Source organism: Nothobranchius furzeri, chromosome 18 (genome assembly GCF_043380555.1).
Source record: "Nothobranchius furzeri strain GRZ-AD chromosome 18, NfurGRZ-RIMD1, whole genome shotgun sequence".
Taxonomy (NCBI): Eukaryota; Metazoa; Chordata; class Actinopteri; order Cyprinodontiformes; family Nothobranchiidae; genus Nothobranchius; species Nothobranchius furzeri.
Window position 1 is genome coordinate 5,405,001 of NC_091758.1, and position 17,500 is coordinate 5,422,500.

General features: G+C 44.4%; 1 protein-coding gene across 2 annotated transcripts in view; it reads right to left on the reverse strand.

Annotated features, from left to right (window-relative positions):
• atrn (attractin) overlaps nucleotides 1–17,500 on the reverse strand; it is a 177,925-nt gene that overhangs the window by 64,898 nt on the left and 95,527 nt on the right. For both annotated transcript variants that reach the window (XM_054741989.2, XM_054741990.2), the window contains exons 25-26: nucleotides 16,478–16,539; nucleotides 266–344 (exon numbers count right to left, since the gene is read on the reverse strand). In XM_054741989.2, coding sequence (XP_054597964.2) covers nucleotides 266–344; nucleotides 16,478–16,539 — 141 coding nt within the window. The remainder of the gene's footprint in view (nucleotides 1–265; nucleotides 345–16,477; nucleotides 16,540–17,500) is intronic.

Below are 17,500 nucleotides of genomic sequence, written 5' to 3' on the forward strand. Positions count from 1 at the left end.
ATTCATAATCTTAATGCAGGTCAAGCAGAGGAGCAGGCTTCTAAATCATTAGTGAAGATAAGTTAGTCACTAACGTAAAACGAGACAAAACACATGCAGAAAAACATCTTTAAGAAAGGAACGCTCCACGGATTTGACCAGAAAGATATCTGTGGCCTGCTAATGTCAACAGTGTTTATATGATGTATGAATTACGTAACTTCATGTTCGCTAAATAGTGCGAGGACACAAAAACAAACACAACCCAATGATCAGGGAGACTTACTTCTCGCCGCCGTGATGCCCAGCAGCTCTGTTTGATCTTCCACACCACCGCAGCCACCAGCAGCAAGGACAGGAAGCAGCTGAGGACAGACAGGAAGGACAGAAGAAACACATTTCACTTATGAACTATTAATCTGTTTACAAATGATTTGACACTTATTCTGGAGCATGCCAGGATTGTTTTATATGCTGACGACTCAAGTATTTATGTGTCTGCAGGAAACTTTATCGAACTGAAATCAATACTGGCCAAGGAATTACAGTCAGTAGAACATTAGTTTAATGAGGAAGATGTTGCTATTAATACTGAGAAGACTAAATGTTTGGTTATGGGATCATCTCATTTTTAAGATTCATTTGAGTTGAATTTGATTATAGGGGATACTTCCATTGAGCAAGTCACGGAGACCAAGCTGCTGGGTGTAATTATTGTTGGCATACTCAGTGGGAATTGCCAGGAAAAATTAAATAAAATGGGCAAAAGCAAAGCAATGGATCAGCAAGAAATGTAGCAGAAAATGATTAGTTTTGTGCCACTTAGATTATTGCTATTATATGGAATGCCATTACAGACGATGATTTAGACAAACTACAGGTTGAACAAAACAAAGCAGCTCAGGTTATCTTAAATTAGTCATTTAGGGCTAGCTGTGAGGGGGTGCATAAGCATCCGGCATGGATGTGTAAAGAGTAGACTAAAGTACTCACTTTATAAAATGTATACGGAACATTATAATTACAAAAACACCATTGGTGGACCCTTTTTCCAGATGTGCACCAGTCAAACAGCTGAAAGATGTTTTTTCTTGCCTGCCTAACATAACAATTATATTCAGAGATCAGTACTCTATAGAGCAATGGTGGTATGGAACTGCTACCACAATTCATAATTTGCACATATGCATGCTGAATCTGGGTCATCCCAGACCTGAATAATTATAAAAATCAGTTCTGGATTACCCCTCAATCTGTGTGTGTGTGTGTGAAACCAAGCTAAAGGCCTGTTACCTTCTCATCGTGTATGTGTGTGTGTGTGTGTGTGTGTGTGTGTGTGCGTGCGTGCGTGCGTGTGTGTGTCATGGCAGTAGCCGCCTGAACTGTGATGTCGTAAATTAGTGATGTGCCTTCACTCTGCTGATATGGTTAAACGATTCATGTTGTGGATATAACCTGAACAGATGTGGGGAGTAAGCATGTATGTTATCTTTTATCCTCTGTGGAGTTGGTCAAGATGCTATAAACATATAAAAAAGACATATTGTCCAGCTAATGTTAGAGATGACCAGTTGACCCTGGGCAGAAGAAGAAAAGGGAGGGGTAACCACACGTCCCCCCACTGACCAATGGCTACGAGAGGAGGTGATGTAATCCCAAAGGACAAGAAAGGGAGCCTGCAGGAGGCGCTGAGAGGAGCAAGATCATGTTACCAGAAGTGACCGGACATTGTGCTTCATGAGCAGGAAGTGTTGCCATGGAGATGCACACCAGAAGAAGGCAGGAGAGAGGAGGAGGGGTGTGAAGACAAAAAGGTGGAGATCGAGAGGAGAAAAGCTGGTTCTGGGGGCTTGTGGTTTGCCTTTTGATCTGTAAAGAAACTTTTACCCGCTGCGTCGGGGTATTGTTTGGATTACCCTTTTTTCATCTTTTTGGAATAAAACCTTGGTTTCTTATTGTGAGAAACTAAAAGGATCGACGTTGCCTGGGGCCTTTTCCGTGTCGTGTAACCGGGAAAGGTGAGGAGCTGGTTGCTTTATATCCCACTCCAAGGTGTGGTTTAATCAGAATAGAGTCATTAACCTGAGCGTACATGAGCTACAGGTGACTGAGGGTGTGTTGTGAGTAAACTGAGTTTCCCTTGAGCTGCATAAAGTTGGTTTTGCCAGAATCAGAGTTTAGGTTAGTGGTGATTGCTAATCAGTTTCTACAGTGTGCAGGCATTTTAAAGAGTGGCTGGTGTCACACCCACGCAAACAGAAATACAAGCCAACCCTGAGACGTTAACATCTTTTGAAGAGTTAGGCTAGCTTGGGAAGATGGCTTGTAACAGTTGAGATTATATATTTATTCTCAGTTAAGATGACATTAAAATTGATGTGAGCATTTGTGATAGTTTAGTTATTTTCTTAATATTTATGTTCGTCTTACAAGTGTTTAATTTTCTTGCCTGTTCTTCTTTATTCTGTGTATGGTATAGTTGGTAAGAATGTTGTATGTGCATCCTATGTTTGTCTGCTTTCTTGTCCAGTGCTGATGCATTGTGTCTGTTCTTTTGAACAAACATGGCAGCGCGTGGAAACAAGATCTGATGGATTCAATTTTCCACCACAGAAGAAAGCAGATGTGATCTTTACTACATCTATGGGTGGTGAGAGACCAACAGGTCGCCATGACACCAACACTTCAAAACTCAACACTGATATGAAGGAAAAGGTATCAAAAAAAACTTTTTAAATAAACGCTCCAAACCAGTTTAACATACAGCACTGGTGCTTCTAGATAATGACTTAATATTAGTCTGAACTGGATTTAATTAAAAACTCGTATCAAAGCACATCATCTGAGGGCTCACCAGTGAAACACCTCTGAATTTTTTTTATTATTTTCTCAACTTTCACAACCTTTCAATCTTAATAAATTTTTCCATTTTAATCCCTGCTGTCTTGCTTTAAAACTGTAATTTATTGCTCTCACAGCCCCACGTCCAACCCGTGTGACTCTAAAGACTGGTCCGTTCAAAAAAACTCCATTATCTCTGCGGGCTGGAGAGGAACTGTTCAACCCTGGTATTGATCTGGTTTCTGTTCACTGCTTTAAGTGCAACACTTTGCTGATGAATGACTCATATGAGCAGAAATCAGCCACACATCAAAGGTCTTTTCTTTTTATTGGGGAGGGAGGAAAAACACTGGAAAAGATGAAAACGAAAATCTAAAAATCACAGAAAAGGGGCAAACACACGGCCAAGCAGGAGATGTGAAAGTTTAGCATTCAATTTAAAAATGTGATGGTGTCAGAGAAACGAAAGACTTAATAGAAATATAAGGAAATCAAATTAAATGAGGAAGACGAACAAAATAATATGCCTCATTAAATATCGGGCCTCAGCTCTCACCTAAGATCTGACACATTAACACAGAACCGAGTTGAGCAGATAGCCTGTGCCATCTCTCCAGAGTCACACCTCCACTTGATTCAAGTGTGCCGAGAAAAATTAGAGGTGTAATATGTGTGAGAAAAGCAAAAATAACATTTGTGGTTTTAAAATTATTTTCATTCCCTTCTATTATTGATAATCATCCATATTCTACCTTCAAAACCCTTCATAATCAGGAAATCATCTATCAGGAAAATCTATTTTCTAGTATTACAATGTCTGATGTTGCAGTAGAAGGTTTATCTAGAGACAGACGGGCTAAAGAGCAGAAACACCCAGCAGCCAGTGCAGAGAGACCCGACTCAAACCACCAGTGAGCAGACTGAAACCAGTGAAAACACGAACCCTAACCCTACCAGCCTCAGTGACAAAACCAGCCAGCTTGGTGCAGGGATGAGAGAGGTGACACAATGAAAGGCTGTCAAAAGAAAATGTAAAGGTGCAATATGTAAGAATGACATTGAGTGGTCAGACATGAGTTTGTGTTAACACACTTGTAGCGTGATGAATTGTCCATTTCTGACCTAAAGGCCCTGCTCTATTTGCTCTGCCCTAGCAAAACCATACGTTTCTGACACAAGCCTAATCTACAAGATATGGGACAAGGCCACTCATGCTCTGTTGCCTCATCCACAACTTTTACACCTTAAATAATGTGTTTTGGGAAGGTTTTGGCAGCATTCTATCTTCTATTATGTTTATTTTCAGAGCTGTGATAGCGTTATGGGGTCCCACGTCTGTTTGCTGCACTATGCAGTTTTTGACACGCGGTCCGCCGCTGGAAGTACTGACTGTGTGTTGCTTTACAGCAATATCACGTAGGCCCCATAGACATGAAAACATAAATGCCCCATCGGGCGTTAGATAGTGTAACAGCATTGCCGCCAAATTGGATGGGTCTCACTCTCCAAAGCAGTGACTGTAGAAAAGTCCAAAGTCAATGCAGAGTAAGCGACTTGTGTCTGATTTTGTGGAAAAAGCCTGATAAAATGTATTTTAGTTGGGTAGCACCTTCCTTGGTAGAAAGGAATGCACTGGGGGCAAATGGAAACCCATCTAAAAGGGCAGCGCCACTCCACAGTGTGTCTAGGTATATGTCTGTGGTAGACCCGCGGTTTAGAGACTTGAGCAATGGCAGATCCACCAAAGAAAGCTAGAATCCCTCATCAAAGGAATCTAGGAAAAGCAATAGAGCAAGAGCAAAGACCAGAGTTAATATTGGGCCAGCTTATCGTCGCTGGAGAGCTCTTCTTGAAAGAACGGCATGTACTACGAACTCTGACCTAGCCGTGCAGCTAATGGATAGGTAAGTAACAAACTATTTCACCGAGGTTATTGCCTTTAGTTGGGCATAAAGTTGTTATACAGTCCTCATAAAACTTTTATTCAACGCTGAAACACTGCTTAATGTTTTTTCTTTGGGCACACGAGTTGGGAAACAGCCAGTAAACATGCCTCTTATGTGCGACAGAGATTTGATTTCACAACAGTGACGTTATGCAGCAAGCCTGAAGAGGGCGACAGACAGCATAGATCTGCAAAGTTCAGGAATGTGTCTTTAACAGCAACAAAAAAGGATAAAGTACCTAAACAAGAGAAGACCATAAGTCCTAGAAAGCTGTAGGATCAGGAGTGGACTAAAATAACACGTTCACCTGTTTTTGTGCTGAAAAGGAAATGGAACAGAAGCACACCTGGATCAATGATAGACTACAAATCTAGACCAACAGTAGCAGTAGCTAAAGTTTTTGCTCTGCAAGTTGGTCTAGCTATGCTGCATAGCAGCCTCAGCAGGTCTACCATTGGCCTGAGCAGTTTTAAATCTGGCCTATCACAGCACTCTTGTTTGTAGAGAGGCTGGGCAGGCTTAGCACAAAAACAGCATCAGGCCAGGAATGGTGCTGGGGCTTAAAGGCACCTGCCCACAGTTCAGCCTGATTTGGACGGGCTGTTCTGAACATGTCACCTCGTTGTACTGGGACTCTGGTTCAAAGACAATAAAAGCTTCTTTATTCTTGAAATGGCTTTGGAATTAACTTTGGACTATTTAGACTTGAGCTTTTCTTTGAGACATGAGCAGTGGGAAGTGTTTAAGTCCTTTGTTTAGAAAAAAGGGTGTACCGTAAATCCTCTAATATTAGCCTGAATTTAATTAACTGCCGGGTATCATATTCTGGCCGGTGTCGGAGTCGGCAGAGGTGAATAATGGCCGTTTTTTTTTATTGTGGCCGGGTGGAATGTGGTAACAAGCAAGTACGGGGGGCGGTTGTGTCATCCGTCTCACTTTTGATTTGCCAGTGATAGACCGCGAGGGTAACTTTAACCGTGCGGAGACAAAGAGGAGGTGAAAATTTGATATCAAGTTCAAAGAGAATGTGCTGATTATGCTGCAGAACACTCTGGGGAGCAGTAGGGGTTGTATGAACTAGTCACTAGTCAACTTCACCGCTCTATAGTGACTTGTTATGCCTGTCATCGACTAGTCGCTGTCACGTGATAATGACTGTCAGCAGGTGACAAGCTCCTGCGCGTCGAGAGGCAACGCGCTGTGCCAGAGCGTCGGTACTGACACCCGCCGTAAAACGGACATTTAACCAAATTGTGACGTTTACCCTCTTGAAATTTAACTTTCCCCTCACCCCCATCCTAACCTTAACCTGCTAGCGCATGCAAAGCTCTGATTGTTGACGCGCTCCAGACATCTGCGTCCTGAGCACGGCCACAGTAACATTATCAAATCAGGTGTCGCCACCTCAAAAACTAATTTAACACGCGATCGTTCATGTCGGCTCATTTCCTTTTATGTTTTCTGTCTTTTATTCTTTTATTTGTGCCTGATGCGTTTCGCTGCTGTGGATCGGGGCGCATCACCTGTTTTGTCCTCGGTGACGCACTGATCACTGATGTGGTCGGCAAGCACTCCGCTGTTTTAGCGGTCGGTAGATCTTTTAGAACTGCAGTTTAAAGGTAACTCATGAGGTGAATATATATGAACCCAGGTAGCAGTTTCTCTTTAGGATTGAGAGGAGATGCAGGAAGATAATAAACAGGCAGGACAGAAAAATAGTCAAATAAAAACAAGTTAGTTTTTGTACCTGCTGGTTGCAACAAACAGACACCATTGAAGGTAATCAGAAGTGAGGAACAGAAAATGAAATAATTATTTTAATGTTTAGAGCAGCAGGAACTCCGAGAGGCTGCAGACGCATCAGTGAGTTTGCAGCCGCTGCGCAGGGGGAGGGGGGGAGAGGGCTGAAGCAGAAACTACCGTTGTTAAAAGAAATGTGTTTAACTTTGAAAATGTGGGCGCAATTTTAATTGTCAAAAACTCCAGCGAACCATTAGTTCATTTTGCTCAAATAGAAATTGAGACCTGCCTCTAATACTGGCCCTCCTTCCAATAAAGGCCTGGAGCTTGATGAGCTTGAGTCAAATACAGGCCCGGGCCTGTTTTAGAGGATTTATGGTATTTGATTCTTCTTCTATGGTGTGAGACAGACTGCCCCGCTGATGAATTTCTATAACGATAAAAAAGTCATGTTGTTCATTGCTCCAATTTATCCAAGTGCTGTCCAATTGTGTGCAGAGACAGTTGAAAGGACAACTGTAGATTCTGCCCCATGACTGAGATCTGTCAATAGGTCGTGGCCAGATTATAGATTTACACATATAGGGTATCTTGCCAGGCTAGGTCAATGTAGCGTCTGGCTAAACTTGTTCCTAGTAGTATAGGTTTATACTATTTGTTACTAGTAGTAACCTTATCACTAGCTGAAATAAGGTAAACAAAAACAGACATTTTAATGAAAACTGTGAATACTTGTCTTTGAAAACAACTTTTGCCTTCTCTTATTAAAATCACAAACACAGCTAAAAAGGACTGAATAATTTTGCAGCGTTTCAAAAACATTTCATACAGAGACTAAGGTAGAATCTACACTCAACAAAAATAAACACGCTCACAAATCAGTCTAAATGTGTGATAGTGAGCACTTCTGCTTTGCTGAGATAATCCATCCCACCTCACAGGTGTGCCACATCAAGATGCTGATCCGACATCATAAGTAGTGCACAGGTGTACCTTTTTCTGCCCACAATAAAAGGCCACCCTGGAATGTGCAAATTTGTCTCACAGCAAAATGCCACAAGCATTGAGGGAGCGTGCAATTAGCATGCTGACAGCAGGAATGTCAACCAGATCTGTTGCTCGTGCATTGAATGTTCATTTCTCCACCATAAGCAGTCTTCAAAGGCGTTTCAGAGAATATGGCAGTGCATCCAACCGGCCTCACAACCGCAGACGACGTGTAACCACACCAGCCCAGGACCTCCACATCCAGCAGGTTCACCTCCAAGATCGTCTGAGACCAGCCACTCAGACAGCTGCTGAATCAATTGGTTTGCATAACCAAACAATTTCTGCACAAACTGTCAGAAACCGTCTCAGGGAAGCTCAACCGCATGCTCGTCGTCCTCAACGGGGTCTTGACCTGACTCCAGCTCGTTGCCGTAACAGACATGAGTGGGCAAATGCTCACATTCGATGGCGTCTGGGTCGTTGGAGAGGTGTTCTCTTCACGGATGAATCTCGGTTTACATTGTTCAGGGCAGATGGCAGACAGCGTGTGTGGCGTCGTGTGGGTGAGCGCTTTGCTGATGTCAATGTTGTGGATCGAGTGGCCCATGGTGGTGGTGGGGTTATGGTATGGGCAGGCATCTTTTATGGACGAAGAACACAGGTGCATTTTACTGATGGCATTTTGAATGCACAGAGATACCGTGATGAGATAGATCCTGAGGCCCATTGCTGTGCCGTACATCCATGAACATCACCTCATGTTTCAGCAAGATAATGCACGGCCCCATGTTGCAAGGATTTGTACACAATTCTTGGAAGCTGAAAATGTCCCAGTTCTTGCATGGCCAGCATACTCACCGGACATGTCACCCGTTGAGCATGTTTGGGATGTGCTTGACCGGCGTGTACAACAGCGTGTACCAGTTCCCACTAATATCTAACAACTTCGCACAGCCATTGAAGAGGAGTGGACCAACATTCCACAGGCCACAATTGACAATCTGATAAACTCTATGCGAAGAAGATGTGTTGCACTGCATGAGGCAAATGGTGGTCACACCAGATACTGACTAGTTCTGAGTCCCAGACCCCCAATAAAGCAAAAAACTGCACATTCTAGGGTGGCCTTTTATTGTGGGCAGTATAAGGTACACCTGTGCACTACTCATGATGTCAGATCAGCATCTTGATGTGGCACACCTGTGAGGTGGGATGGATTATCTCAGCAAAGCAGAAGTGCTCACTATCACACATTTAGACTGATTTGTGAACAATGTTTGAGAGAAATGGTGATATTGTGTATCTGGAATGAATTTTAGATCTTTAAGTCCATCTCATGAAAAATCGGAGCAGAAACAAAGGTGCTACATTTGTATTTTTGTTGAGTGTATTAAAACTGAGGATTTGCTATAAGTGATTTTAGTTTGTCATTCAGCATCGCCTCCTGAGGTGACATCTATGGTATTGTGATGCATGCATGCCAGCAGCACAAACTAGGTGCAATGAAAACAATCACGCCCTAGTGAATGTGAGAATTTAGTTAAGTCCTTAAAGATGGAAAAAACCTGACTGAGTCGGTGCTCCTTCTATTCATAACAAATAATCAGGTCTGAGGGTGTTCCCACAACCTTTACTGGAGCCAAGTGCACCAGAGGTCCAACATTCGGTTATTTATATTTCCAACAAGTGTGCTTTTCCAGTCCTGTTAGGAGTGTATGTGCTGAATATAGCATGGCTTAGTGTTGGAAGTGGACGAGCAAAGAGTAAAGGTTGAGTTAATGCAAGAGGTCCCACTCATTGATTATTAAAACGCCATAGCGCTCCACACCGCTCCTCCTGGACCTATCAGGGCGAGCGCTTAGCTGTGAACCGAGCTTTGAGCTTCATCTATTATTATACAAAGGAAGGTTCAGGAATGTAATGAAAGTTTAAAAAAGGAGTATGGAAAGAGAGGGTGAGGAAGAAGATGAAGGAAAATAAAGAGGATGTAAAAGAAAAGACAGGAGGGGTGAAGAGAAAGAGCAAAGAGGGGGCCAACAGAGCCATCATGGAGGAAAAAAAGAGTAAGAAGGGAGGTAAACAGAGCAGAAGCTTTGCAGCAGCAAATGTTTATATAAAGGTGGAGAGAGCAAAAGGAGACATTCACCGGGGAAAGAAAACAGAAGTGAAAAGATGGAAGGAGAAGAGAAAGTGGTGCTTGTAGCACAGCACTGGCAGCAGAGCCTGCAGAGCACCTGGAGAGGCCCCCCGAGGAAGGGGGGCGGGGGCCTTAATGCATGCTCAGTATCTCTCTGGCTCTCAGGTGTTTTAAGGGGATAAGAGAGAGAGTCTGTCAGTCTGCAGCTCACAGCAAACAGCTCAGGCTTTGAGAGTCTGGGTGTTTGAAGGAACATGTGAGAGCAGCTGTGGCTCCGCTATATTTACAATTACACAATAGAGCGCCGCCTGCGTCAGACAGACGACGCCACGCTACTTCTGATCCCACAGAAACCAAACTAACTTTTCTCAGGAACCAGCTAGAGAAGGCAATCTGACATCAAATAAAACCAAATGTGAGAAGATGCCTGATGGGACAGCTAGGGCTCGGGAGGAGGAGGAGGAGTTACAGTTCAGAGTGAGTGGTTCAATCCCCACTTCCTTCACATCATGAAGTGTCCTTGGGCAACGCACTACACCCTAAACCCGTGTAGCACAAGGACGTGTAGTTGTAGAGAATGCTTTGTGGTCTTGGCAACTAGAAAAGCTCAGAGCTGTTTGTTTTTCCTTTCTAATGTAAAAAAGTAGAAGATATTATTTCATTAATAATAAATTTCATAAGCTGTAAGCCATAATAATCACAATTATAACAAATAAAGGCACTAAATATCTGGCTTTGCACGTAACGAGTCTATCTCAGAATTACTTTCACCTTTCTAGCTGAATTACTGACATAAATGAACTCTCACACCATACTGTAATCTTTTGAGTGTCACCTGTATGACGTATTTATCAGGCCAGACGGTTGAAGCTGATTTCCAGCTGCTCTTTCCTTTAAATCTGAACCCAAAATAGTTTTGCTGAGGAAAGGTCGGGGGCATCTAAATAAACAGATGTGTTTACTGAACAGACTAAAAGCCTCACAAAGTGAACGTTAACAACGAAGTGATTGAATGATTAAGGTGAAAGTAACCAGTACCTTTAGGTTTCGTTCTTGATAATATAGGCAAGGCAGTTCCTCATCTCGCTGTTTCAGCTTCAGCTAGTAACAATAAAAGTATTTCTCACTAAAAACATCTTTTCTTTGTTTTCTGCTCTCGGGTTCTGTACCTTGGTGTGCTCCAGGCTTCAATAGCAGCGTTTCTCTGTTTCAAATAGAAAACACAAACAGTTGGTTCCTCCTTCACCTGTCACCTCTGAGCAGCTACGCTCTGCCACCTGCTGATGTCATTTACTAACAGCTGAATAAAATGACTGGCAGGACAAGTTAGGCTTCACATGGTCAGAACATATTTCTTATTTCACGTACAACCCTTTGATGATCAGCATCTACATTTCTGGATGAATTTAGTTAAAATCTAAATAAAAATGGTAAAGTTAACACGAGCCTCTTAACTAACCCAGAATTCCTGACTTCGCTGGTGCTTTTATTTTGATGAGTCACATGTGGTGTGTTCCCAAACTCAGTGAGTAATTATGCTAAACTCTGATTTAAATGTTGACCAGATTAATCATAATTAAGATCATTTTGCCCTACTAAAGCAGCTCTAACATATGTATGTCTACATTAAAAAGATCAATGAGTAAAGTCTCACCCAGCTGGCAGTGATGCAGGTTTCCGCCCACACACAGACCAGAGGGACCGTTTCAAACCTGATTGGTCTGAGCCCGAGGATCAAAGTTACTTAGAGATATTTAAGACGATGTTTTTGTAAGCAGCTGATGCTCCTCTATCTCGTCTGTCAGATTCACTACAAATAAAGACAAGTTCATTTTAGTTGCCACTAAAGCACATCCAGATGTTGAGGATGAAGATAATGTCACCTTCAAGTTGAAACTAAACCAGCCTCCAACAGTACTGGGAATAATGGGTGACCCGACCAGTAAAAATGGCTCTGCCACCATTTAACTAGATTCTGGTTTGTGCCTGAACTCTGAACTTCTGTAAGCTTCTGTTAAAGCCTTTAACACCTACACAAGGTCACGTGGGATTACTATAAACCACCTTCAAATAGAAACCAGACTGCTGCTTTCCATTATACACATTATAGAGATTTTAAATGCTCTAAATGAGCTTTATGTAAGAATGAAGTAAGAGTGACACACTGTGGTCGTATCTGGGTACTGCAGTCCATTTTCCAAACACTGGTGACCTTCTCATTTCTGTTGCCAGATCAATGAGTGTCATTCTGATCAGCACCAGAAGATTCTAGATGATGAGTGAAGACGAGTCATACACAGTAAAAAGTAGCTTTAAATACTTTTAGAGCCAACTATTTGCTTCTAATTCACAGTTAGCTTTGTTAGCTCACCATTAGCTTCTAGTCTTCTTCACCCAATATTAGAGTTTAACAAAAAGATGCAGAGGCTTCTTAGGGGTACAGGAAATAACTTCTGGGTCGCTCCTATTTACTGACTTTAGATCTTTACAAAATGCTGCTGCGTTTTGCCGGCCAGTGTCAAATTACAAAAGCTGGCGCAGATTTGGCAACCAATGGGCTAACAGATTACCCCGAGTCTTTAGCTTCTTAAAAGGGAGAACAACTGACAACCCCCCAGCTGGCACCGGGGGCTGTCGTCCCTGTCCAGTCCTAACATGACTGAGACATTAGACCGTTTTGTGATTATTTACCTGTCAAATTCTTACTTATTGCACCTTTAATTTTGGTAAAACCTCTACATAAACTAGTAGTTATATTTACCTGTGACTGAGTACACAGAATGAACATTTGAATCATTTTACAGCTCTAATAAACCAATTCTTGATCCTTAAATTTGTTTTTCCTCGCGACACAACAAAACAACAACAACACAGCTGTCTGTTCTACACAGAGAACAAGTCTGGATGCTCCAAGGCAAAGAGCACCACGAGGGGCGGGACTAGCCAGCTCAAAAATAACCATTCAGAAAAGAGGCAGAAATGACGACTGTAGTTTTTTGTTGTTGTCAAACATGGCGTCTGGCAGTGACGCAAGCATCTTTCTTTAGGAGAGAGGCTTTTAGTGCTTCTACTTGTTGTGGTTTTAAAGACATGTCCAAGTCATCTAGAACAGATGAAAGAGCCGCAGAAGAACTCTGAGCATCACGGCGTGTGACGTGCGCTGCTCAGCGCTGATTGGCTCAGTCAGAATTCTCAGGGGCGGGGTTATTGGAATGGGAGCATTTCCAGGCTCTTTGCTTCAAATAAGGAAGCACTGGCATGGCTGGCCGTGCTACAAAAAACTGCAAATGTTCTGCTTTTTCTGGATTTACAGGGGCCAACAGCAGATTCTGTAACCATCCCAAACCCTGGATTAAGTCTTCTTTGAGCGCTACGAAAAGTTTGAATAAGAACAGCTTGGCAGGCGGAGGGAAAAATACCTGCTCGATATAATGTATGTGTGCAGGAGAAAGAGGGGGGGGGGGGGTGTGCTCAGAGGGCACACAGCAGCCCTGAACAGCCCCCCATGTAAAAACAAAGCACACGTGTTTGTGTGTGTGACTGGGACTGAGGGTGAGCCCTGAGACAGGCGTGTGTCTGAATGCTGAGAGGAAGACAAAAACAGGTTTTCTGTTTCACGCCATCCAAGTGGCAAACACATAAAGTTTATCTTTATTACATTCAACAGCAGGTTTTTATGTCCGTGGGTAGAAAATGAAATGGTAATTTCTTCTGTTCTGCTTCACCAACTTTCAACAGGAAACAATTATAATTTAGACCCAAGCTGAGCAGTGCTCAGTTTTTAAGTGAGCTTGAAATTCCGTCGCCGCTCCTAAACGGCGTTGGTCTACAGCTCCAACCAAAACCACCCATCAGCCCCCGGGTCAACCTCATGCCATCTTAATTAGCCTAAAACGTGGTTTTACTAATGCAGTTCAGCTAAGACGAGCTAAACACAAACCCGGTGACGGATGTTGCAGATTCAGCACCAAGGCTGAAGGATTCGTCAAGAATCAAAGGAAGGAACAGAGGATCTGCTGACAAATGGAGTGGGTGCAACACGCGTAGCCGGGGCGCTTACTCAAGGAATCTCTAAGTGTCGACACTAATCGCCTCGGGTTTAATGAAGTAAATGGTGGAAAACAAGGTCAGCAGGTGCAAAAAGCCTCCCGTAGCCCTCACCTCCACCCTGCTGACGGAGGACGGGCGGACACGGCTGCACTCAGCCATTAGGATGGATCACTGCTGGATCCGACTCTGACATGCTGGAAGGTAAATGCACAAGCAGAACTTTTACAACTGAGACCAAAGAGCTCATCTGTTTGGGTTCGACTTGAAGTCTGCCTGATGGCAGCCGCGTACTTCATTCATGTAAACGAACACGCGTCGGCTCAGCGTTGGGAAGCCTGCTGACTGCCTGCTTGTAAATGCCTCATTTTACATCGTCACGGTAACAAACTGCAAACAGAGCTCCACCTCCACACTTCCAACGGGTTTCAGGTTGTAGGCGCTGATGTCAGCCATGTTCTTCCATCATAGGCTGAACGTTGCAGACGCCACCGGCCCGTGTGTTCTGGGTTCTGGTAGCGTTTCGCCACTGACTTAAAAGCTTAACAGTTGTAGTTTGAACGAATGCATGAAGATAAAAATAAGAATGTCATCCCTTCGGACAACAAAACACCAGCAGCACAAAGACATTGGGAGCAGTCATGCATCAAAAACAAATGAAAGCACACGTTGTTTTAATATTAGCCATCACAGATGTGTCGCTACACTCCCAGGACGAAAAGAACTTTCTGGGCCATCAGGCCCCCACGCTGCACATCACAAGGTTAACTGGCAGTTTTGAGGAGTAAACACCAGAGTAGGCCAACGGGGCGGTGTCGCTCTAAAACAGCAGCACAAACACTAACTCCGATGTTTTTATTGGATCTGTTTGATAGAAGCGCTTCTGAATGACGGAGGTGGTGCAGAAGCCGAGGGCTGTCTGGGAAATGGCCGATCACCAAGAACAAGAGGATACAGCCGTAAATGAAACCACGGAGACGGGGCCGGGTGGTTCGTAGGTAAACTATAACCACATGGATGAAAATGAATGATTCTTATGCTACACCATCGGTCAAGAGGTGAAAAAATGTTCTAGTTTCCCATGGAAACGACTAAAATGAGTCTGGAGAGGAGATGAGACAAATCCACAGGACATGGTTAGAAACCAAGGTTTTTAACAAAATGAAAAGTTTCTTCAAACATTTCATGAAAAATGAGCTAAATCACCTATTTTCCTCATTCCATCACTCTGAGCTCCGTAACATCCAGGCAGCAGCATCAAGCGTTCACGAGGAGTAACGATGACAGCGGCCAGTTACAACCTCGGTGACAAAACGTGGATTTGTCTTTCAAGTTCCCCTGCTGCATGCACGCCGCCCGTGATTAAAGGTGTGCTTCAGACCTGGCTGGTTGTGAAGGAAATGAACTTTTATACACTAGAACATGTTAAAGAGACTTTTTGAGTTTCTGACTCAGCCTTGCTGAAAAGATGAATGAATGAGAAAGCTGCGGGTAGAGTGCTGGACGTGGATGTGGGGATGCGAGTCCTCCTGTGTGCAGGGAACATGGACGTTTAGAGCATCTGTTTCTCCGTGGCTGGAGGAGGAAGCTGGAGCTGCAGTTAACATCACGACGCCTCCTCCATCTGTGCCTGCAGGGAGCGTGGCTCAAGGAGAGTGGGGGCCCAGGGGTGTGTCAGGTGACATTAGGGAATGAAGGAAACTGTCATTATGCTATTAAGGAACCCTCAAATGAGGATGAATCGTGCCAGCTTCAGGCCGTCAGCAACAGCACACGCATCAGAAATGCTACGTGGTTAAGAACGAGTCTGGAAACGGGGGCTGATCGGGTTGGGTTAGGGTTAGGAGGAGTGGTTTGTCACAGCTGCAGTGTAGAGCAGCGTTGAAGACTCGTGGACACCGAGCAGACCACACAGACGTGATAAGTACGGACCCTGCAGGAGCACAAACTCGTATGTACTTCTGCTCCAGCCCATTTAAAAAATCAATAACACATTACAGAGGATCCTGCAGAAATAGGGTTCAAATGGAGAAGCTCAACACACACCAACATGCTCAGACCTCACCATAAAACCTGCATCCTCTCAAAAAACCAAAGGTGTCACGGTTTGGGAGGGAAAGACCGTCTTCTTCATGCATCACATGGCTTTAGTCCAGGGAAAAGGCAGCAGGTAAAGGTGATACTGCACAAGGGTGAGACACGCAGGTGAACTCGGGCTGTTTAACGACACTTCTCATCTCCAAACCCCCGATGGAGACAGCATCTATCTAAAACACTCACACTTCCTACATCTCCAGCCATTTAGGGAGCTACGGTGGAGTTTGATGTTTTTACAGGCAGTGAAGCGTATTTTCAGGCTGTCATCTGCAGCGGTGCAGCCTTCAGCCCCACAGAGCTGCACAACTTCCCTGCTTTCTTTGTAGTTTTGCAGCCCATCAGCACCGCGTCCTGCTGCAGCAGCCCCATGTTTCTGTGAAAAGGCTTCAACACTCCAAACTAGCTGCTGGAGACACAAGCCGCCTGCTCTCTCAGGAGAAAGAAACTAAAGGTGAAACACTCTGGAGTCAGTCTGATCCACTGCAGGCAGACGGGGACTGTTACCATGAAGCCAGGGATTTATCTAGCTTTGATAATAAACACAACGGCATGTCCTCAGATCTGAGACCAGTAAAGATCAGGGTTAATGTAGCCGATTCCATTTAGGAAGGCTGGAAGTGCTGGTTCCAGATAGATCCGGCCTTGTGTGGCTCTTAGAGCCAAGATCTTTACTCAGACACGTGCTTTCTGCTGTGCTCACCTGAAGAACGTGACAAAGAACTGCACCAGGTCCATGAAGTTACTGTGCTGCGAAAAGGCAATCTGAAAAGTAGAGAGGGAGAAACGACAGTCAGAAATACGCTTTTAAAGCAGAGCTCTCTCTCTCACACACACACACGCGCGCACACTCACTCACACACACACACACGCACACGCGCGCACACTCACACACACACACACACAGAACAGTTATGTTGTGATGACCTTGTAGATCTAACTATGACTACAGATGCAGGCCGGTGGCCCTCACACACAGCAGATGTGTGTGTTGTGACTCGTTTGGCCTTTAGGGTTCTGTGATACTGAGATGTGACAACATCTTCTGCAGGTTGTGTGATTGCAGCGCTGCACAAGATGTAGTCACTCTTCTCTCAGCCGTCTGGTCCCACAGCTCCTTCGTCACAACTACACAAGGTGTGTGTGCGTGCGTGTGTGTGTGTGTGCGCGCGTGTGCGTGTGTGTGTGCGTGCGTGTGTGTGTGTGTGCGCGCGTGTGCGTGTGTGTGTGTGTGTGCGTGCGTGTGTGTGTGTGTGTGCGCGCGTGTGCGTGTGTGTGTTTGTGTGTGCGTGCGTGTGTGTGTTTGTGTGTGCGTGTGTGTGTGCGTGTGCGTGTGTGTGTGTGTGTGCGTGCGTGTGTGTGTGTGTGTGCGCGCGTGTGCGTGTGTGTGTGTGTGTGTGTGTGTGTCAGAGACGACAAGTCAGCCGTCTGACCTCTCAGATCACAGCCGCTGCAAAAGTAAAATAAATGAATAAAACCTTCACTCCCGCATGCGTGGGCAGAAATATTCTGTGTAATCATCACAAGTCCCCCGCTTCAGCCACATCCGGTCTTAATCAAGGTTGCCACAGTAACACTGGCAGTGGCATTCTGCCTCCCCGCCCCGCTCTTCCTCCTACAACCTCCCATCCTCACCTCAGAATCCCCAACGAGTGTGTACCTGCAGCGGCACAACACTGCCCCTCCCTGGCGTGCCAGAGGTACTGCTAGTCCATCAGCCCTCCTG